The sequence below is a fragment of the Hylobates moloch genome, unplaced genomic scaffold (genome assembly GCF_009828535.3).
Source record: "Hylobates moloch isolate HMO894 unplaced genomic scaffold, HMol_V3 SCAFFOLD_21, whole genome shotgun sequence".
NCBI lineage: Eukaryota > Metazoa > Chordata > Mammalia > Primates > Hylobatidae > Hylobates > Hylobates moloch.
This window is the reverse complement of record NW_026652296.1, coordinates 34,231,342-34,254,098: the sequence shown is the minus strand read 5'-3', so window position 1 is coordinate 34,254,098 and position 22,757 is coordinate 34,231,342. Positions and strand designations below refer to the sequence as shown.

The 22,757-nt window shown below is 44.9% G+C and overlaps 1 protein-coding gene and 1 pseudogene across 1 annotated transcript; one reads left to right on the top strand and one right to left on the bottom strand.

Annotated features, from left to right (window-relative positions):
* The first annotated feature begins 8,079 nt into the window (after positions 1 to 8,079).
* LOC116460980 (isopentenyl-diphosphate Delta-isomerase 1-like) lies at positions 8,080 to 9,124 on the top strand (annotated as a pseudogene).
* Positions 9,125 to 17,039: 7,915 nt separating this feature from the next.
* Positions 17,040 to 22,719, bottom strand: PRND (prion like protein doppel). The gene is made up of 2 exons (XM_032143111.2): positions 22,652 to 22,719; positions 17,040 to 20,148 (listed from the first exon to the last, which is right to left on the bottom strand). Exon 2 carries the CDS (start codon positions 20,135 to 20,137, stop codon positions 19,607 to 19,609), a length of 531 nt encoding a protein of 176 aa, XP_031999002.1. The 5' UTR covers positions 20,138 to 20,148; positions 22,652 to 22,719; the 3' UTR covers positions 17,040 to 19,606.
* Positions 22,720 to 22,757: the final 38 nt, after the last annotated feature.

Below are 22,757 nucleotides of genomic sequence, written 5' to 3'. Positions count from 1 at the left end.
CTCATTGATTCTGGAAGTTTTTTATACAGTCTGTATAGGAATCTGTTATATATTGCAAATACTTTCTTTTCTTCTGTTGATTGCATTTTTATGTATTTATTTATTTTTTTCAGATAGGGTCTCACTTTTTGGCCCAGGCTGGAGTGCAGTGCATTAAACAATAACCTCTAATTCCTCCCCCTCCCAGCCCCTTGTAACTTCTGTTCTATTTACTGTCTTTAAGAATTTGCCTGTTCCAGCTACCTCATGTAAATGGAATTATACAATATTTGTCCTTTTGTGGATATTAATCTTTTCATTTATTTATATATTCTTTGTTTTTGTTTTTGAGATAGGGTCTTGCTCTGTTACCCAGGCTGGAGTGAAGTGGTACGATCATGGCTCACTGCAGCCTTGGCCTCCTGGACCCCAGCAATCCTCCCACCTCAGCCTCCTGAGTAGTTGGAACCACAGATGTGCACCACAATACCTGGTTAATTTTTAAAATTTTTGTAGAGACAGGGTCTCCCCACATTGCCCAGCCTGGCCTCAAACTCCTTTGGCTCAAGGGGTCCTCCCACAGTGTTGGGATTACAGGCCTGAGTCACTGCACCCGGCCTTGATTGTATTTTTAAAAGACTTTTTTTGTTTAGAACTGTTTCAAACTTACAGAAAAATTGAGAAGATAGTACAGAGTGTTCCCATATACCCATGGCCAATGTTCCCTTTGTTAACATCTTGCATGAGTAGGGCACGTTTGTTAGAAGGAATGAACCAGCACTGATACATGATCGAGTCATCGTGTCTCCTTGGGCTCCTCTAGCTGTGACAGTTTCTTAGACTTTCCTTGTTTTTGGTGACCTTGATAGTTTTGAGAAGTACTGCTCAGATATTTCCCCAAATGCCTATTTATTAGATTTGTCTGATGTTTTTCTCTTGACTTGACTGGGGTTATGAGTTTTTGAGAGGAAGACCACAGAAGTAAAGTGCTGCTTTCCTCACATCACATCAGAAGTACATACGATCAACATGATTGATCACCACTGATGTTGACCTTCATCACCTGGCTGAGGTCGTATGTGTCAGGGTCCTCCACCCTAAGGTCACTCTTCTCCCCCATTCCGTACTGTCCTCTTAGGAAGGAAGTCACTATGCTTACTCCACATTTAATGAATCAGGAGTTATGCTTCACCCCCTTGAGGCAGAGTATCCGCATAAATTATTTGAAATTTATCTGTCCAAGGGACTTGTCCCTCCTCCCCCATTTATTAATTTATTCAATCATTTATTTGCAATAGTGAGGACTCAGGGGTATTTCTTTTATACTTTGAATGATAATCCAGCACTGCTTTATTTTGTTGCTCAAATTTTTCTAGCTTTGGCCGTTGGGAGCACTCTCAGTTGGCTCCTGTGTTTCTTTGATGTAGCTCCATTAATATGCATTTGTTTTTTGAGTGTTTTTGAGTGCCTCCTTATTTTCTGGCACTACAAAATACTCCAGGCTCCTCTTGCATATTTCTGTCAGAGGCATAGAATTGGCCATCTCTCCAAGGAGCCCTGGTGCCTTTCATTGGAGAGTGTTGTTAGAAACCAAGGTCTGGGTGCTGGGTATGCTTTTTGCTACTGGGGTGCTGTTTCTTTTAGTCCCTCTCAGATGACAGAGCAAGGAAATATTCATATGTATACTAACCTGTGAATATCACATATGTATACATGTTTCTATATGGAATCTTCTGCCCCTGTATTAAGCTAGACATGAGTTCATACTGATGCCTCCAACTCTGCTCCATTAGCAAGTGGATCATTCTAGCCTCCTCCCCTGGCTTATCTGTAAATTTGCATTCCAACAGTGAGCAACCTGGCTCCTACCATCCACCATTTGTTTAATTAATTTTCAATTTCAGTATGCACTTATCAGAATTGTTAATGCATATCCCCATGAGAAGCAACTTTATTAAATAGAGTAAGGTACAAAACTCGTATGAGAGAAGAGGCCTTGGTGACTGACCACAGATGGGGTTATCTTAGCCTGCTTGTGTTGTTATAAAAGAATACTTGAGGCTTGGTAATGTATAAAGAAAATAGGTTTACTTGGTTCATGGTTCTGCAGACTGTACAAAAAGCATAGCACCAATACCTGCTTCTGATGAGGGCCTCCGGCTGCTTCTACTCATGGCGGAAGGGAAAGGTGAGCCACTGTGTGCAGATCACATGGGGAGACAGGAGGCAAGAGGAGGGAGGAGGAGGTTCTACACTCTTCAACAACTAGCTCTTGAGGGAACTAAGAGTAAGAACTCACTCCCGTGAGGATGGCAGCAAGCCATTCACAAGAGATCTGCTCCCATGACCCAAACCTCCCACCGGGCCCCACCTCTGACACTGGGGATGAAATTTTAACATGATATTGTTTTTGGAGGGGAGGCCAAATATCCAACCCATAGCAATGAATCTTATTTGCAGCTGGCCTGTGTTGGTTCAGTGCTTAACTCCAGTGGTATTTGGGAGTCTGGTAAAGACCCTCAGCCAAAATATGAATTGATTGTTCTTGCTGGTGATTTATAAGATGCTGTTTAAAGCCCAGAACTCCCTGGGAGGCATGCTGCAGCAGTATGTCTATATTATTTCTTAAACATACGTAGATTGATGATTTGCATTTGGTTTACATGTTTACCCAGCCTGATTTAAGCTACGTAATTAGTGGGGTATACAAAACCCCTTTGTAAGCTGTGCCTTAGCTTCCCAAGACCAAGGGATTACACACATATCAAGAAGAAAGTGCTCTTTCTCATGACATAGAAATATTTCTTCATGGTACTGATAATGCAATAAAGTGTATATGCTTCTGAGTGATTTGCTAACGTGTATGTCAGCAACACATTCAGTATCCAGAATGGTTTGAAGTTATGCCTTCAGGGCCAAAATAACATGATGTTAAATTCTGTGGATTCAATAACAGAATTCATTAAGAAATCTGCACTGTGAGGTAAATGATTAAACACTGACTCTTTCTCAACATTAGATAATTCTTTTTATTCATCAGAGAAATGTGATTTATGACACATTTAAAAGCATGTTTAAGGCCGGGCATGGTGGTGTATACCTGTAGTCTCAATTACGTGGGAGGCTGGGGCGGGAGGATTGCTTGAGCCTAGTAGTTCTAGGCTGCAGTGTGCCATGATCACACCTGTGAATAGCCAGTGCACTCCAGCCTGGGCAACATAGCGAGATCCCATCTCTAAAAAGAAATTTTGTTTTAAAGCATGTTTAAAACATACATACACTAGCCTGGCCAACAAGTGAAACCCTGCCTCTACCAAAAATACAAAAATTAGCTGGGCGTGGTGGCACGTGCCTGTAATCTCAGCTACTCGGGAGGTTGAGGCAGGAGAATTCCTTGAACCCGGGAGACAGAGGTTGCAGTGAGCTGAAATTGTGCCACTGCGCTCCAGCCTGAGCAACAGAGGGAGACTCTGTCTCAAAAAACAAACAAACCATATATAGAAATGTTCCAGTAAAATACAAAGAACCACTTTCTAGAACTGAATGCACCAGAGAGGAGTAGAAACCCACTTATTCTCTCCCAATTTCAAGTATTTAACGTTCCTACTTTTGCATGTGGCAGGCTTGCTGACTCAGATCTGAGGGCATTGAAAGACAGATTCATAATTTCTGGTCCACATTTGATGCAAATGTTTAGAACTATCTAGCAGAGCTTGCTGCCTTTCCAACAATCCAGTCAGTGAATTGAGAATGTTCTCATTTAATAGATGTGAAGGGTAAAAGAAAGATTCACCTGGCCACGGGACTGGAGGAATGGCGCAAGCCATGCTTCATAGAGGCACAGATAGACACCCTCAGGGAAGCCGACCCTTTGAGAAAAGGGCCTAGTGTGTGTATTTCCACACTGCCCCCTGCTGGCTAACACTGGAACACTGATTCTTCCTGTGGCTCTAGGACGACTTAACAGGATGAGGCCAGTGGCCCCCCCGCAAGGAAACTTGAGCTAGAGGCAGTTGGATTTGGCTGAGACACTCTCCTCAGGGAAGGCCAGGTCTGGGAGTGGGTAGGAACAGCAGTGGAGAAATAACTTCCACAGGGCATGCCAGAGTAAGTTCTGGTGTTTCCAAGAGAATGGGACAGGATCTTAGTGGAATTTAGAAGCCAGGCAGGACCCCATCCCAAGGACTCGAGTCCCTAGAGACAACCTGGAAAGAGCTGCGGAGAGGAGAGCAAGGCGACCAAACACAGGGTAAGGTCTGGAGGTGCTCATAGTTCAGTACGGGACATGTACATGAAAGTGAATAATTATGTCACAAGGTGCCAAGGGGGCTACTTACCTCACATAGGATCTTAGAAAAGGTCTCCTGGAGACCATGTCTGTGCTGGTCCTGAGGTGGGAGTAGGGATTCTCCACAGGGCGGGGAAGGGCTTGAAAGAGTCTGGCAATATGGGGCACATCAGGATGATGGAAGGTGAGCTTGGAGGACAAGGCAGAGTCTAGCCTGTGAAAGGCCTCTTGCAATTTGTTGAGGAGCCATGACCTTCTCCCATGCATGGCGAAATGCCCTTAAAGGATTTTGAATAGATTTAAAAGACACTCAGAAACAAAAGAACGGTAGATTCAAAATAGACGGTAGGGATCACTTTCTTCCATTTTCTTTGAAGAATCAGAAGTGTTTACCATCACCTGGATTGTTTTTGGGCTTTCAGGTGAGTGGGAAAACAAAGAAATTCATGCCTGATCACACTGAGCCACTTATATAATGTTGCTTTGACACTAACGGAGATGTAACTTCTTTTAAAACATAATAGAATCTCCTAAGTGGGTGTGGGAGTCGTAAGAAGGAGGAATCTGGGCTTCTACAAGCAAGATAGCATGTATTCATTTATTCAGTCAGTCAGTCGCTGGATCGATACGCTTAGCTTTGTGCTCTGTGCTGCGTGCTGTGTGGGATATAAAAGAAGTTGAGGCTGGGTGCGGTGGCTCACACCTGTAATCCCAGCACTTTGGGAGGCCAAAGCAGGTAAATCATGAGGTCAGGAGATCGAGACCATCCTGGCCAACATGGTGAAACCCCGTCTCTACTAAAAATACAAAAATTGGCTGGGCGTGGTGGCGTGTGCCTGTAATCCCAGCTACTTGGGATGCTGAGGCAGGAGAATAGCTTGAACCAGGGAGTCGGAGCTTGCAGTGAGCCAAGATCGTGTCACTGCACTCCAGCCTGGAGACACAGTGAGATTCTGTCTCAAAAAAAAAAAAAAAAAAGAAAAAAAGAAGCTGAAATTCCAGCTCTTATCCCCCAAGGACTCTGTACTCTGCTTGGGAATTCATAGAAGAAGGAAAGAATGTCAGCAAAGTAAGATCATGCTGCATGACCTCAAGATAGACATTAAGGACATTTTGATGGGATAAAGGGAATCTTTGTTGGTTCAGAGATGAGCTTTACTGGCTTTGAGCTAGGTGATAGATATAAGAGGGTGGAGTGCAACTGGTGAGAATTTCAGGCCTGGGTAAGGGCCAAGTGTGAATGGATGGTCTCATGTAGGAAGCCATCAGGATGGGCATAGCAAATCCAGGAGTCCTCTAACCATGGACAGAAGACCTTTGCTTATGTAGGAATTTGGATTGCAGGTCAGTACTCCTCAGTGAGCTTGGAGACTGTGTTGCTTCCTATTTCCTACCTCAAGGCACTCAATCTTACGACTTTGGGCTACATCTCTGAGACACTAGACTCTGGAGATAATAGCCATATCTTCATCTTTAACATTCACTCAAGATGAGCTGATAAAGCACCTCTTTCATGAAATATCTTTATAATTTCTATAATTAGAAGTTGAAACTACTCTCATCACATCTTTTGATGTTTATATGAACACTCTTCTGTTAAAAAAAAAGATTGCCCTAGTTTTTAGGGCTAATATTAGATGTTTCTGGCATATTCTTTACAAAGCCTTCAAACTAAGTTATGGTATAATATTTGCAATTAGAAAAACAAATACCCAAAGCATGTTTAGAGGTATTTATATGTTTTCTGGTGTCAGTTGGAGGTGGAGAGGCCACCAGTGCTCTGAATGCACAGGCTAAGATGAGCTACTTGTTAGGCTTGGCTGTTTGGAATTGTCTGTTCTTTGCAAAAGCAGATGAAATGAAGATATGGTAGTTAGTGGGATGAGTGGGCCGCCCAGAAAAGTCAAAGTTCAGGTTGGACTCATTTTCTCATGTATTTAAGTGTCTTTGCCATTTGTTTACCTTCTCCTGTGCCTCCACCTCTCATCATTAGGAGACAGGACCAGCATGTTTGGAAGCCCACTCAGCCTATGCACCCAGCAGGTTGGAACTATTAGGGAAGTACAGCCTTTGGGAGCTGTCTTTAACCAATGACGGACAGAACTTGGTGTATAAATTCCCCAGCTCCCTCGCCCTGCAGGCAGCATAACGCTGAGGAATATGTTCTACTCTGGCATCCAGGGGCCCCCCAAGCAGAGTGAAGCTCCAGTTGCCCATGCAATAAACATGCTAACACAGCCTTGTTGGGCTACCTTCCCTTCCCTTTTTCCATTCCCCACTTGCAGCATTTCCAGGGATCACCTCCCGAATAAACCACTTGTACATGAATCCTTGACTTGGCATCTACTTCTCAGGGAACCCAGCCTCAGGCAATGAGTAACTCACATAGAGATGGCCTGCTATCTAAGGATAAGCAAAGATGAAGGAAGACTCTGTTTTCTTTGGACCTGATCAAGTTTATTTACAATCTTGATTTTATTTTTATTTTGTATTATTTATTTATTTAATCGAGACTGAGTCTTGCTCTGTTGCCCAGGCTGGAGTGCAGTGGTGTGATCTCCGCTCACTGCAACCTCCACCTCCCAGATTCAAGCGATTCCCCTGCCTCAGCCTCCAGAGTAGCTGAAATTACAGGTGTGTGCCACTACACCCGGCTAATTTTTTGTATTTTTGTGTTTTTATGGGGTTTCACCATGTTGGACAGGCTTGTCTTGAACTCCTGCCCTCAAGTGATCCACCTGCCTTGGCCTCCCAAAGTGCTGGGATTACAGGTGTGAGCCACCATGCCCGGCCCACAATCTCGATTTCAGACTTCACTTATTTTCTTCTGCTCTGTAACCCAGTGTGGACTGCAGTGGTGCAATCATAGCTCACTGCAGCCTCAAATTCCTGGGCTCAAGCAATCCTCCTGCCTCAGCCTTCTGATTAGCTGGGACTACAGGCATATGCCTCCACACCCAGCTAATGTGTTTTTATTTTTTGTAGAGATGAGGTCTCACTATGTTGCCCAAATATCCAGCCCTAAAAGATAAAATCCTGGTTTCTGCCAAAAACCTTGATGATGTTCTGTTTTCTTTCACCGAATTCAACATGTTTTCACGTAGAACAGTTTCAAACACACGTTTCATAGAAGCTCAGAAAAGACATTTTTGGGCCCAGTGGGCACTCACAGAAAGATACAAATATCCAGCCCTAAAAGCTAAAAGTAAGGTTTGTGCCAAAAAACTTGATGATGTACTGTTTTCTTTCGCTGAATTCAACATGTTTTCACGCAGAATAGTTTTCAAACAAATGTTTTGTAAATGCTTAACAAAGACATTTTTGAGCCTAATAGACTCATAAAATGATACAAATATCAAGCCCTAAAAGCTAATAGAAAGCCTTGGGCTTACAGAGCTAGAAAGAGATAACAAGTTCTGCCCATGCCACACAGCCCAGTACAGGTTTATCAGGGCACCTTTTTCTGCTCCATTCTCTTTTTCCTGGACTCTGCCCAAGTTTCATTTCTAATGTCCTAGGACCAGCTATGTGTCTGCCTTTGAGCTCCCATAGCAAATCCCCAAGTTCCCTTTGAGCCTCTGATGTTTCTCTGTCACAGTAGACTGTGGACTTTCCAGAGCAGGACATCCTAGGATTTTTGCCAATCTCATTGTACATGATTCCCCTCTAAAATTCAGTAAAGCTTGCTTAGAAAACACAAATGACCACTCTTTAGGTCTTGACCATATACTCCAGGGACAGCCATTTATAAAGCTCCCAAGGCACACCTGAGCCCAGCACTGATGCCATCCTTGTGCCAGGCCTGTCTTTTAGGGCAGATCAGACATACTGTGACCATGCCTCAGACAGGCATTGGACATCTCCAAGAGCAACAAGTTCAACTCCTCATAGACAAGTGTATTCTTTTTAAAAATTCATTATTCATTTATTTTTTAGAGTCAGGGTCTTGCCCTGTGACCCAGGCTAGAGTGCAGTGGTGTGACCATGGTTCACTGCAGCCTTGACTTCCTGGGCTCAAGTGATCCTTCTGCCCCAGCTTCCTGATTAGCTGAGATTACAGGCATGCACCACCACACTCAGTGAATTTTTAAAATTTTTGCAGAGACAGGATCTGGCTATGTTGCCCAGGCTGATCAGGAACTCCTGGCCTCAAACGATCCTCCCACTTTGGCCTCTCAAAATGTTGGGGTGACAGGTGTGAACAATTGTGCACCACAGAGAAGTGTATTCTTATTGATGAAAATGACAGTAATATTGGAACTGAGACCAAGAAGAATTGTCATGTGAATGAAAACATTGGGAATGGATTATTGCATCAAGCTCTTAGTGTCTTCTTACTCAACACCAAAATGAGCTACTGTGACAGCAGAGATCAGATGCTAAAAGTACCTTTCAAGCCAGTTTCACCAATACTTGTTTGTAGTCATCCATTAAGTAATCCAGACAAGGTTGAGAGAAATGATGTCATTGGCATAAGCTGAGTAGCAAAGAGGCATCTAAAAGCTGAATTAGGAATTCCTATGGAAGAGGCTCCTCCAGAAGAAACCTATTATCTAGTATCAACTTGCAACGAAGTCCAGTCTGATGGCATCTGGGGAGCGCATAAAACTGATTATATTTTGTTTGTAAGGAAGAACATAACTTTGAATTCAGATCCCAGTGAGATAAAAAGCTATTTTCAGTGTGTCAAAGGAAGAGCTAGAACTTCTGAAAAAAGTAGTCATTGGTGAAATTAAAATGACTCCATGGTTTCAAGTTATTATAGAGACTTTTCTCTTTAAATGGTGGGATAACTTAAATCATTTGAATCAGTTTATTGACCATGAAAAAATATATAGGATGTGGATGTGGAGATAAATGATTACTCAAGTACTGAAAAATTTCTCTACTTAAACTTAGAATAGGTTGGGCAAGGTGGCTCACGCCTTGTAATCCCAGTAATTTGGAAGGCTGAGGCAGGCGGATCGCTTGAGCTCCAGGTTGGAGTTCAAGACCAACCTGGGCAACATGGTGAAACCCTGTCTTTACTAAAAATACAAAAAATTAGCCGAGCATGGAGGTGCATGTCTGTGGTCCCACTTACTTGGGAGGCTGAGGCAAGAGGATTGCTTGATCCTGGGAGGTCGAGGCTACAGTGAACCATGATCATGCCACTGCACTCCAGCCTGGATGATAGAATGAGATCCTGTCTCAAAAAAAAAAAAAAAAAAAAAGGCTGGGCTTGGCGGCTCATGACTGTAATCCCAGCACTTTGGGAGGCCAAGGTGGGTGGATCACCTGAGGTCAGGAGTTCAAGACCAGCCTGGCCAACATGGTGAAACCCTGTCTCTCTAAAAATACAAAAATTAGCCAGGCGTGGTGGCGGGTGCCTGTAATCCCAGCTACTTGGGAGGCTGAGGCAGGAGAATTGCTTGAACCCGAGAGGCGGAGGTTGCAGTGAGCCAAGGTCATGCCACTGCAACTCCATCCTTGGTGACAGAGTGAGACTCCATCTCAAAAAACAAAACAAATAAAACGAAACAAAAAAACCCCCCAAAACTTAGAATAATTTGAAAAAAAAATTGGCTCCCAGTTAGAACACTCATATGTCACCTCGATACTTTATTTGTGTGAAAAACACGTTTGCTTTCTTTTGTATCACACGTACTATATATATGCACTGATCTTTGTAAAAGACATGTATGAGAGATCATTGTAAAAAAGAGAGAACAAATAAAAATTAATTTAACTGTCCAAACACATGTTCATGACAAGTTTGGACAAGCTAGTGAAGCTCTTCACTTTTCACATGTTGCAACAAACATTTTGCGAACATTTGTAGAGTGCTTTTCTATTTTCCAGGTGCTTTATACATAATTTAATTTTTATCATAGTTCAGAAAAGTGTTCAAAGGAAACTATGTGCTTAGCTAACTCAGAACCGTTCTAATTAACTTTCCATATTAATAGATTAGAGTGGTAAAGCAGATTCAAGAACAATTAAATGGCATATAAATAATATGTCCCAATTTCTATCTTTCTAAGCTGACTTTGTGGTTTAATCATTCTGGAAGTATCACTTGATACCTAAAGTCAACTATTGCTTTTGGTAATGGCATTGGTTAGGTTAAATATTCTTTTAAGTAGCATATGCAACTTAGGCAAGTCTGTGTTTTCAGAATTACATTGAACAGAGAGGCTATTCATAAAATGGGAATTGAGTTGCACTTTGCAACAGGGTTTCTTAACCTTGGCATGGTTGACATTTGGGCTGGATATTTCTTTGTTATGGGGTTCCATCCTGTGCATTATAGGATGTTTAGCAGCATCCTTGGGTTCTACTCCCTGAATGTGCCATTAGCTCCCCACCGATGACAACAAAAATTACATCAGATATTGCCAAATGTTCCCAGGGAGGCAAAGTCAACACCAATTGAGAACCACTGTTCTGCAAAGTGAAGCCACCTTGTAGGGAAAAAAAAAATAACAGAGAAAAAGGCTAGTGTTCATGTTAAACAGATTCAGATTATGAAATATGTGTATATCAATATTTAAAATTTAGCCTTGATTAATGCACTTTTAAAAACTTGGTATAGACAGATTTCTCACATTTTAAATCTTAACACAGCTTTATTATCCTTAAAGGTTATATAATAATGTATAATGAGAAAAAAAATCTGTTTCTTATAAAGCTGAATGTTTTATAGATTCAATAGAATAATTCCTGCCTTGTTAACCCTGAACAGTTAATTTATAATTTCAGGAGAAACTATGTAGCGAGTATTTATTTTATTGAAAAGGAAAAACAATAAAAATTACTACATTAAAAAAATAAAGCTACTGAAATGTATCTGCCCTTAAAATAAATGACTTCACTCTGAAACAGGACTGAGTGACATTAAGCATGACTTTGCCTGATTCTGTAAAGCCAAGTCATGCTGCACAAGCTGGCACACAGAAGCCTGAGAAGATGTCCTGGAGTAGGAGGAATCCTGGGGGCTCCACATCCACCTTGGGAGCAGAAACAGTGAGAGAGGTGGTGAGGACAAGAAGCCTGACAAAAAGCAGGATCCAAATGGGACCCCTCAAGCTCATCAACATGCCAGATTTATTTAACTCATTCTTTTTTTTTGAGACAGGGTCTTGCTCTGTTGCCCAGGCTGGAGTGCAACAGCAGGATCATGGCTCACTGCAGCCTTGACCTCCTGGGCTCAAGCAGTCCTCCCATTTCAGCTTCCCAAATAGCTGGGACTACAGGTGCATATCACCATGCCTGGCTGAGTTTTTATTTCTTGTAGAGACGGGGTCTTGCCATGTTGCCCAGGCTGGTCTCGAACTCCTGGGTCAAGTGGTCCTTCCGTCTTAGCCTCCCAAAGATAAGAGGCATGAGCCACCGCACCTAACCTAGACTTAACTCTTAACCTTCTTTTTCTCCTCCATTGCACCTGCAGCTGTGGCTGCCTGCAGCCCATCCTGCCCCCAGCACCTAGAGTCATCTTTAGAAATGCAAGCCTTATCGTGGAATCCACCTTCCTAACACCCTTCAGTGCTCTCCTCTTCCTTACACCCTTGCTATACAAAGGATAGTCCATGGACCAGCAGCATCAACATAACCAGGGAACTTGTTAGAAATATAGAATCTGGTCCACCCCAAACCTGCTGAAGCAGAAGCTGCATTTTGCCAAGATCCATGGGAATTTGTGTGCCCGTTATGGTTTGAGAAGTGCTTCCCAGGAGGACATACGGCAAGCCAGAGGGATCTTTGCAGATCTTGCTCCTTTCATTCTCCAGCCTCATCTTGTCACTCTCCTCCATCCGTGCCCACATCCGCACTGTACTGGACCACTTGCAGCTGCTTGAATGCACCATAGTCTTGTTTTCTTTTTTCAGTGATTCTACATTTTTCCCATCATCTTCTCCACTTGGATGCCTCCATCCATCCTTTCAGACTTGCCTTCTCTAGCAAACCTTTCTTGCTAATTCCCATGTCTAACACAATACTTCTCCACACTGCATGGCCATTATCCTTTCTGCATCAGACTGTGAGCACCTTGAAGGCAGTGGCAGTGACTCACTCATTGTGGCATCCGCAGATTCCAGTGGATTGCCAGGCATGCAATAGAAAATCAAAAATGATTTACTGCTAAATAATCCTCAACTCCAGTGGCAGCTCCATGTGCCATTTCTCTTCTGCTCTGGCCTTGGCTCTTCCTGTGCCTACCTGGGGCTGGGCCTTCACCTAGGTGTCTGCATGGAAGGGAGAGGGACATGGAGGACCATCGCCAATCCATCGATAGCCTCCCAGTTGAGATGACTTCAGCTCCGATTTGGGAGAGCTATGATATTGTTTATAGAAGTGAATTAATATGTGTAAAGGTTACAAAGTAAACAGTTAAATTTAATTAATTGTGCTGGAGCAGGTCATACAGTCTCCTGAGAGATGAACATACACATCTCTATTAACTCTGCATTCAGTGACATCATGTGGGTAACTTGAAATTGGCTGGGTCACCATTTACCTCATAGAAATTGGCAAATAGTACAAATTAGGGCTCCCTCACCCCTATTCAGGCATAGAGCTGGTACACTAGCACACCTCTGGTTATAAATGCATGCGTGTGCCACCAGAACAAAACACCTAACAGCAGGCACATTGCCTCTGTTGCCCACCATTATAGCTCCCGCATGGAGCAGACAGACTCATGGCCGGAAGGGAATGCATGTTTGTCGAGTGGAAGCATGAACAAATCCACAAAATGCCCAAGATGAGGCAAAGAAGGACATTAGCTCAAATGTTAAACATAAGTTAGGAGTTGAGATAATGCCCAGAGGAAAAATGTTCTGTAATTCTAAGTAAAACCCATCTCTAGGGCAGGATTCTCCCTATGAAGCCTCCACAGACAGAGGAAGGATGCGTGGGTCCCGCCCTTGGAAAGAGTCTGACAGCTCGACTTCTGGAAACAGCCATCTGCATGGGTCAGCATCTTCCTAGCTGACAGGGAGCTTCCACCATTTGGCTATCCCAAGTGGGCCCAAAGCTGAGGACAACCCACCAGCCCTTTGCTTCCTGCTTCCTCTATTTGTTTGCCCCAGGAAATCAGAGGTGGTGACATGATTTGGCTTGGGCGCCGACAGGAATAAACGATATTTAAGAGATGTCATAAGTGCCTCCATTTTGTTCTTGATTGCTAAGTAGCCCCGGACCAAAACAGCCAATTAAAAAAATTAGAATCTTAATTACAGATTTGGAAATTCCAGCACACCACAACCGACATGGCTTGCACCTAGCCAGGACCCTGCCTGCACCTTACCGTCTGCTTTGTTCCTGAAAATCCCTCTCCTTGGTGCTGAATGTTATTTTTTTGAGCATGGAGTCCCTGGTTGCAAAACACCTTTCCCTGCTGGATACTGGTGTCACCTCCGATAAGCGTGTGCATGTAATTCTCCCTTGGACACGGGGTGCATGGCTGATCTCCTCCTCGCAACCAGTACCTCCCCTCTCCCTCCCCACCACCCACCTCCCACCATCCAGGGAGGCCAGCTGTATGAGTTCCTCTGGCCTTGACCTGCCTGTTTCCAGCTTCCTCTAGTTCCTCTCTGGCCTTCTGCCAATTTCCTTCCACAGATTATGGCCAAACCTGTTGGAGTCAAAACAATTTGCATTGTTTAAGAAAGCAATGCTTTCTCACAAAAGCGTTTGCTTTAAAATAAGATCTGGGAATCCCCAGGACGGATGGGACGGTGGGAGGGGCGGATGGAGGGATGAAGTTCAGTTTAGGGTACAGGGCATCTTGGAGGAGGCAGTGACACTTGTTAGAAATGTAGAATCTGGGACTCAGAGCAGTGGCTCGTGCCTGTAATCCCAGCACTTTGGGAGACCGAGGCAGGCGGGTCACCTGATGTCCAGAGTTCAAGACCAGCCTGACAAACATGGAGAAACCCTGTCTCTACTAAAAATACAAAATTAGCCGGGCGTGGTGGCGCATGCCTATAATCCCAGCTACTTGGGAAGCTGGGGCAGTAGAATCACTTGAACCTGGGAGGCAGAGGTTGCGGTGAGCCAAGATCACGCCATTGCACTCCAGCCTGGGCAACAAGAGTGAAACTACGTCTCAAAAAAAAAAAAAAAAAAAAAAAGAAAGAAAAGAAAAGAAAAGCAATGTGTAGAATCTGGTCCACTCCAAACCTGCTGAAGCAGAAGGTGCATTTCACCAAGATTCCAGGGAATCTGTGTGCCCATTACAGTTCAGTCCAGGGTACAGGGATGACACTTGAGTATTGGAGGATGAGCTCTTTTTGGGGGTCAGCTTTGTGCTGACCAGGAAGGTCCCTTTAGAAGGGGCATGGTCAGTGCATGGGGCTCATTTCAGTCTGAGGCCTCTCATCCAATGCCAGAGGAGCAGATTCTCCCACCCCCTTTTTGGGGTCTGGGGCTCACTGTGGGAGGGAGGCCTCGGGGTTTCAGTACTCTGGGGGTGGAATCTTGGTCGCTTCCCCGTGCATACTCCTGCTCCAAAGTGAGGCTCCCTAAAGCCACGGGCCCGGGGAAGGCTCCCATTTGCCAAAGCTGAGTGTGTTTTTCTGGGGCAGTCTTTGGATGATCTGGAATGTGCTTTGAGATTTCTCAAAGGCATAGTATTTTAGTCTCATTTTGCAGGGAATATCTGAGTTATTCTCATTTTGTGGGGATGCATTCCCAGAGGCATGAGGGTTGTGCTCCTTTTTCTTCCGCTGGGGAAGCTGGGTGCCCACTGAAATGGGGTCTTCTGCCAGCACTGAGGATAAGGGAAGAGGAGGCCCTCTCTTATCTCTGACTCGTGGCCTCTGGGGAGACAGCAAACTCTTAGCCTCTGGCCTGAGCCAGGCTCACCAAGAGGTCTGTTCCTCAACAGAGTGGTATCTGAGCCAGAAAAACTGAAACAGGTCATGATGCCATGTCTGTGTAAGTCCTGATCACTTGCCTGGCAGGTGTGGTCTGTTACAGTGCTGGTTACATGAAGGCACGTGGGCCCTGCTGTCACATTTCAGTAGAGACTCTGGTAGACTCAGGATGTGCCGTGCAGCAACACAGAGACAGCTTAGAGTGCACGTGTGCATCCATCTACAGCAATGACGAAAAAGTCTTGGGTGCAGGAACAAGATGTGACCACACCATAGGTAAGATGTAGGGCCTGGGGTCCTTGACCCAATCAGCCACCACCCCAATCCAGTCACTTGTTCTCATAAAGCTTGAGGTAGAGAGTGTGGGCAGCTCAAGACAAACTTAAGGCCACTGCCTGGGACACCCTTTTAGGACCAGAGGGTGAAGTTTCTAGAGGTTGTCAGGCATATCCTAAGCAAGGTGGGGTGTGAGGGGCTCCAGGGAAATGCTGATTGTCTGCCAGAGCCTGGAGGGAGGAACAGCATGGGCTACTTTAATAGTGTTCTCAATTCTCTGCTCCTTTTGAGCTTTTGGATCTAGAGGGTGTTCTGGCTGGAATGCAAATACTTGCATGTGTAATTTTAGTAAAAGTCAGTAAAAAGGCCAGGACATAACCTCACCTCAAGCCTTCCCAGTTGCTGGGGTGTGTGGAGCTGTGCAGACACACCACCCTCTGAGTTGGAAGCCTGCACACTCACTGCCTGTTTTCCAGGCTTCTCATGCAGATGTTTTGGGCCAAGGACCAGGTTTAAAATGAGAATTGCTAACAGTTTTAGGAGGATTTTCAAATGGTCCTCATGGCCGAAAGTTTTAGAGAGCTTTAGGTGTGCCATTTGCAAAAGAGAGAAGATGCTCAGGCAACATTTGTAGAAAAGGTGGCTTCTTATAGTTAAATGACAGAAACTCTTCCAAATTAATGCCATAAACAGCTGGTGGGAATAGGATTTGCTCCAGCTATGTGCGAGCATAACCCGGTCATGGCTGGTAAAATTTAAATTACACGCAGGCTTTGTTCCAGAAATTTTGCACGTGTGAGTCTATTCCACAGAAACAAAAGTACCAGACTACAATGTAGTATGTACAAGGATGTTTATTGTTTGCAGTGGCAAAAAACTGGAAATAATCTGAAGGCCCATCAACAATCATGATACATCTGTATTAAGTGAGATTATGTAGCAATCCAAAAGAATGAGTCAGCTATCTAGATAGCTGTTGTTCCAAAGAGTTTCATGATGCAATGTTAAGTCAGGGAAGCCAAATTGCAGATGAATAAATATTTTACATACATAGTATTTTTAAAAGGCATAATCAAGTTAAAAAGCCCTCACTTATGTATCTGAGCACAGTTAAGATGGAGCCTACATCTCAGGCTAGAAGGAGGGGGCAGGACTGGGGAAAATGGGTGGGGAGGAAAGAAAACAAAGAGTAGGCAGGGCGTGGTGGCTCATGCCTGTAATCCCAGCACTTTGGGAGGCCGAGGCAGGTGGATCACCTGATGTCAGGAGTTCGAGACCAGCCTGGCCAACATGGCAAAACACTGTCTCTACTAAAAATACAAAAAAATTTGCAGGGCTTGGTGGTGGGCACCTGTAATCCCAGCTACTTGGGAGGATGAGGCATGAGAATCGCTTAAGCCTGGGAGGCGGAGGTTGCAGTGAGCCAAGATCATGCCACTGCACTCCAGCCTGGGTAACAGAATGAGACTCTGCCTCAAAAAAAAAAAAAAAAAGTATAGAAAAATGAGTAAAAAGCATTGAATTAAGTAAAAATTTAGAATATAAAAGCTCACTTTTTCATTGCAAATATGAACATTTATATATGCGAATGCTTAAGAACTAGGAAAGTACAGGGGAAACAACAAACACTGACTCAATCAGATGCTGGAATTGTATTATTTTGGTCTGGAATATCTGTTGTAATTTTCATGTCACTTTTACAATAAACTTATATTTTAAAAAGTCAACACTGAGCAGGGGCTACGAAAGCAATGGTTGGTAAAATTATGCACACTGCAAAATGATGATATCCAGAATAATTCAGAAGCCCCTCCCAATGTCTCTCACATAGTAGGCACTCCGTGCCCCTTTGCTAAAGTGAAAAACCAGACTCACAAAGCCTTTATTCCACCCCATGATTCATCAACTTGAGCAAGAATGTTCAGGCACACACGCTTTCGATTAAAAGCCCCATAAACAAATTTTGCATTTGAATCACCATGTACACATTCACGTCATGCCCCACTGAAATCTGGTTGCCAGCACTATTAACAGAATGAGAAAAGGCAGCAATTACAGAAAATGAACGACACCATGGCCTAAGCGTTTTCACATCGGAAATGAAGTCATTTGGCTGACGTGGCTGCACGTGCTGCTGTAATTAAACTTAGGAGAGCGAGGAAGTGAAATGTCAGTGTCAGCCTCTGAGTACTTTCTCTTTCTTTCTCTCTTGCCATGGTTATTATTTTTTAAATTAGAAAGCAGGAAATAACAGTAGAGGATATGTTCTGTACTTTTTTCTTGCTCTCTGATCTAGAATTAATAGGACTGTGGAAGCAGAAGGCGAGTGTAGCGCTGGCAGCAACGTGAACCCCAGTCCTGGCTGCAGGGTGGACGTCTCCTCCATGTGCCCAGTGTAAGGCTATTTCTTTGTGCTGCTCTGCCCCCAAGTCCTCCACTCACTTTCAGTGTTAAAACCTTCCAAATGTGTCCTTGAGAAGAACACTGATAGCTGAGGGGACTCAGCACAAGAGGTGCCCTCATCAGCACTCATGTTCTGAAATGCTTTGGATAAATTGTCTGATAAAATGCATGTTCCCCCCTTACAAACTCTCTTTAAAGGTGAAATGATAATATTCAGCGGCTGTTTTCTCCAAATATAGTTCAACAACTCCTGGGAGTCTCAGAGTGGCCTGGAGCACCTGTAGGAGCCTCTTAGAGCATTCAATTCATTGTTTTACATTTAAAACAGATTTTAAACATTATTCACATTGTGTTATATATAGTTTTAGCTAATAAGGTGGTGTATCAACTCCTGCTTATGGCATGGATTGAATTCTTTATTGGGTCTCCCTAAAGACACAGTTTTATTTTTTAAAGCTTTTTGGTGAGTAATTGTATTTTTGTAGTGATAAGTGGTTTACAGAGATGATGGCCTTCACTAGGCTGTCTTGAAAGAACTGAGAGACTTTGCATAGAACACAGATATAAAAGGACTATATTTAAAGATACTCATATGGGTGCACATAAAATATGCATGTAGGGTTAGGGGAACATTAGAAGCAAATATGCCATTAACATTTTTTTTTCTTAAATACATGCAATGTTTCAGGGATGGGAACAGCAAGCACTTAACCTTCTTTTGAAAAAAAAAAAAAAATCTAATCCCAGCTCTATGGGAGGCCCAGGTGGGTGGATCACCTGAGGTCAGGAGTTCGGGACCAGCCTGGCCAACATGGTGAAACCCCGTCTCTACTAAAAATACAAAATTAGCCGGGCATGGTGGCACACACCTGTAATCCCAGCTACTTGGGAGGCTGAGACAGGAAAAGTGCTTGAGCCTGGGAGGCAGAGGTTGCAGCCAAAATCACGCCGTTGCACTCCAGCCTGGGCAACAAGAGTAAAACTTCACCTAAAAAAAAAAAAAAAAAAAAAAAAAGAAAAGAAAAAAGAGAAAGAAAAGCAAAAAGAGAAAGAAAATCTTCATGCCACAGGCACATCCTGCCGTGTATGTGGTCTGCTCTGGGAATCAGCTTCCAATATTTCCTTACAATGTGATTTCTGCTTCTATTTTAGTTTAATTCCTTTATTCTATTTTAGTTTAGTTAGAAGGATTAAAAGAGCCTCCACGTACCAGTCAAAGTACACAGCCACCAGCTCAGGTGTTTTCATTTACTTCTAAACATGGAGCTTCCACAATTTCATTAGAGATACATGTTTGGATGTGGGTCCCCGTGAGCTGTAAAGTGATCAACTGACAGCTCTGGAATTGGACAGAGCAGAAAACCTGGGGTTAGACAAGCCAGGGTTGAATCCTGGCTCTGCCACTTTCTAGCTGGTGATGCTGGGTGCACTACTTCAGCTCTCTGAGCCTCAGTTTCCTTATCTGTAAAAGGGAATACACCTACCTCTAAGGGTTTTTGGGGAGTACTGTGAAGCAGGTGGCACAGTGCCTGATGTGTTCTTCTCATCAAGCATTTATACTAATCTAGTGTGCCAGATGCTCTGCTAGGGGCTGAGAATGGAGTGATGGAGAAGCCACAGTCCTCCATCTACCAGAACACAGGCGCATACCAGGGCACATATGTGGGAGCGGCATTTGCAATGCGAGTGCATCGCGGCTCCTGGGCACCTTCAGAACACGCGTGGGTTTCGGGGAGAAGAGCTGGGTCACTTGCCAGGATTGCTCGCTGCTGCGCTCTGTACTGCCAGCCTCCTGGCAAGCTTATTTCACCATGAGCCAGATGAAAGCCAGCAGGCAGAGGAGCACTGGCTGGTGCATGGTGACCCGAAGTCCTGCGCCCCTCTCCAACCAAAACTCGCAGCGTTTGAGGGAGCAGAGCTCCCGGACCAGCCGCCAGAGCACCCGCTGGTGGAGCTTGTTGTCCGGCTTCTGGAACTCCCCCTGGTTCGCCGCCTGGGTGGCGTTGATGCAGCCGGTGACAAATACTTCTTTGGTCACATTAGCCTCAGAGCAGCCGTCGTAGTGGATACCATCGGGGAACTGCCAGTAGTTGGCCTCGTAGTACCTGTTGCCCTCGGCTCCGAAGTCGATGTCGAGCTTGCGGCCTTGCTTGATGAAGCCTCCTGGGCGGTTCTCAGCCACCTGGGCCTCAGTGATCTGGGCAGTGCTGGGCAGGGCCTTCCGGTTCCACTTGATTCTGTGCTTGATGCCCCTCGCCTGGACCGCAGAGAGGTGGCTGAAGAGCAGCATGCAGACAGTGGCCAGCCACCACCAGCTCAGATGCTTCCTCATCGCGTCAGAACCTGCCAGAGAAACGGCGGTGGTCAGCTCCCCACTGGGCCCGCCTGGGCTCCCCTGCCCCCTCCCAAGTGCAGGAGATTTTAAGGAAGGAATCGCATCCTTGTGCTATTGATGTGGTCTCAAAAGCATAATTGTTTCCCCATGTTTGGGTTGTGCAGGGTTAACTCAAACACCGAGCTCCTTTGCTATAGCTAGGATTACATTCACTCGGGGCTCTGGTCCCGGTTTCCTAGACAGGTAACAATGGCAAAGGGCAATTATAGTGGATTTGAATATGCATGGGAAAATAACGGAGTGGTGACTCAATACATGTAGGTTTTCTTTGATACTCCTAAGTCTTTCAAATCAAGAAATCCCTGGGAGGAAAATACAATAGAAGAGTTGGAATCAAATGCTGGTGGGCATGGACTATATGTGTGTGTGTGTGTGTGTATACACGTATATATATACACACACATATATACATATATATACACACATATATACGTATATGTACACACACATATACACACATACACACACACACACACATATTTTAGAGACAGGATCTCACTCTGTTGCTCAGGCTGGAGTGCAGTGGCATGATCATAGCTCATTGCAGCCCTGAACTCCTGGGCTCAAGCAATCCTCTTGCCTCAGCCTCCAGAGTAGCTGGGACTACAGGCACACACTACCACACCCAGCTAATTTTTAAATATATTTTGTAGAAACGGGGTCTCACTGTGTTGCCCAGGCTCAAGCGATCCTCCCACCTCAGCCTCCCAAAGTGCTGAGATTTCAGGCACGAGCCACTGTGCCTGACTTTAGATTGTACTTTTAATCTCCCCTCTTTGTTCTTTATTGCTCTGAGCTGGCACTGTTTTGGGTGCATTCTGCCATCCATTCTGAGGAATTCACTGGCTGCTGATCCTAGAGGGCTTTGCAGTAATGAGAGAGAGAGGAGGAGGAAGGTGGGGGAGAGGGAAAGATGGAAACCTAGCGAAGGGTCCCCTGCCTCCCCCATGTCCAGGGGTCAAGTATGCTCCAGGCATCCTTTCCAATCTCACCCCTGGGGGACAGTGTGACCATCTGCTTATCCTACTGGCTTTTTATTGCATACTTTCTTCATGCCTGCCACTGTGTTAAGCTCTTCTCTGACATTGCCTAACTTAATTCTCACATAGGGTAGGTACATTATTATCCCCATGTTATAAATGTTGTCCTGGGATTCAGAGCAGTTAAGTAATTTGCCCAAGGCTGCACAGCGGGGAGGTGGCAGACCTGCACTGGGCTCTGTCTAATGCTGCACTGCATGTGTCCATTAGCCATGACCCACTGCCCATCTGGGCTTCGGGAGAAGACAGTGCTCACACACGGTGCTTTTCACTCACTGGGTATGATGCCCCCTGAGCTGGGCAAAGGGTAAAGGGCAGGGCCCTTGAGGAATTTAGAAGAAAACAAGATGAAAGGGAAGACAGGAGGGCCTGGGGGAACACCAGGAGGGTCCCGGGTCAAGGTGGTCCTGGGACATCCGAAGGGCTGCCACTGATGTCATGGAAAAGCCCCTCACCCCACCCCTTAAGGTTGCCTGTCACATTCGGCTCCTGAAACTACAATAGCCATTGGGGAAATCCACTTCCCAAGGCCACTGTCAGGGCATTCTAGCACCTGGGTCTTTGTCTGTGTGGATCAGGGAAATGGAAAGTGTTCCCATAGCGGAGCTTGCCTACACTGTCTCCTAGGCAAAGATTCACTGTGAGGCCGTGGGGCCCCAGAGCTGGAGGAGGCTGACAGGGAGCTTGTTTCGCCCCTCACACACCCTCCACTACCCTGCTGCAGCATCCCTAAGGTGGCTAATATTCCTCTGTTAAAATGTTCAACTCTGATGCCACATTACTCCTTATATTAAAAAAAAAAAGGCAAAACACAGCTGCAGTGATCTCTAGAAGCATATCCAGTCATCTCTAGAAGCCTGAAGAGGCCTCCCTGACCTTTCCTTGCTCGTAGACATCACCTCATCTCTGTCCCAGGGTGGCTATGAGCATCTGGACCCCCTCACCCCACTCTCTCTGCCCCCTGAGCACGGTGAACTCAGACTGGCTTTCTCCAAAGAGATCCAAGCATGAAGCAAACATTCATTAGTCTCCTAAACAGCGGGCCATACTCCACGTCATTCCTTTTTTAAGGAGAAATCTTAAATAAGAATAATGGCATAATAGATCATTTCAGGTGAGTCAAATAAAAAAATAAAAGCACAGCATTCTTGAGAAAGAGATTAGTTTTCATAGGCAGAGGCTTAAAGGCAAAACAAAATCCCAACCCACAAACCCTAAAGTAGCATTTTATTATAGCACCAACTTACAGAAAGGCAAGCCCAGTGATCACTGAGCATCCTCGCAAGTCTCCCCTGAAATGGGGACCCACCCCCGGATGTGGGAGTAAAGAAATCGTTGCATGATTTTCAGTCTGGGGTAGAGCCTTGATAAGAAACCAGCAGTCCTGACCACAGAAGTGGCCCCCACGTACCTTGGCTCTCTCTGGAGTGTGCCTCTGGAGCCTCGAGCTGCGCAGTCCCCCAGCACACCTTCTTGGCAGCCAGGTCCGCCCAGCTATATAGGAGCTGCCGGGGGAG

Coding starts and splice junctions, on each gene's coding strand:
- PRND (XM_032143111.2), bottom strand. CDS start 20,137: ATGAGGAAGCATCTGAGCTGGTGGTGGCTGGCCACTGTCTGCATGCTG.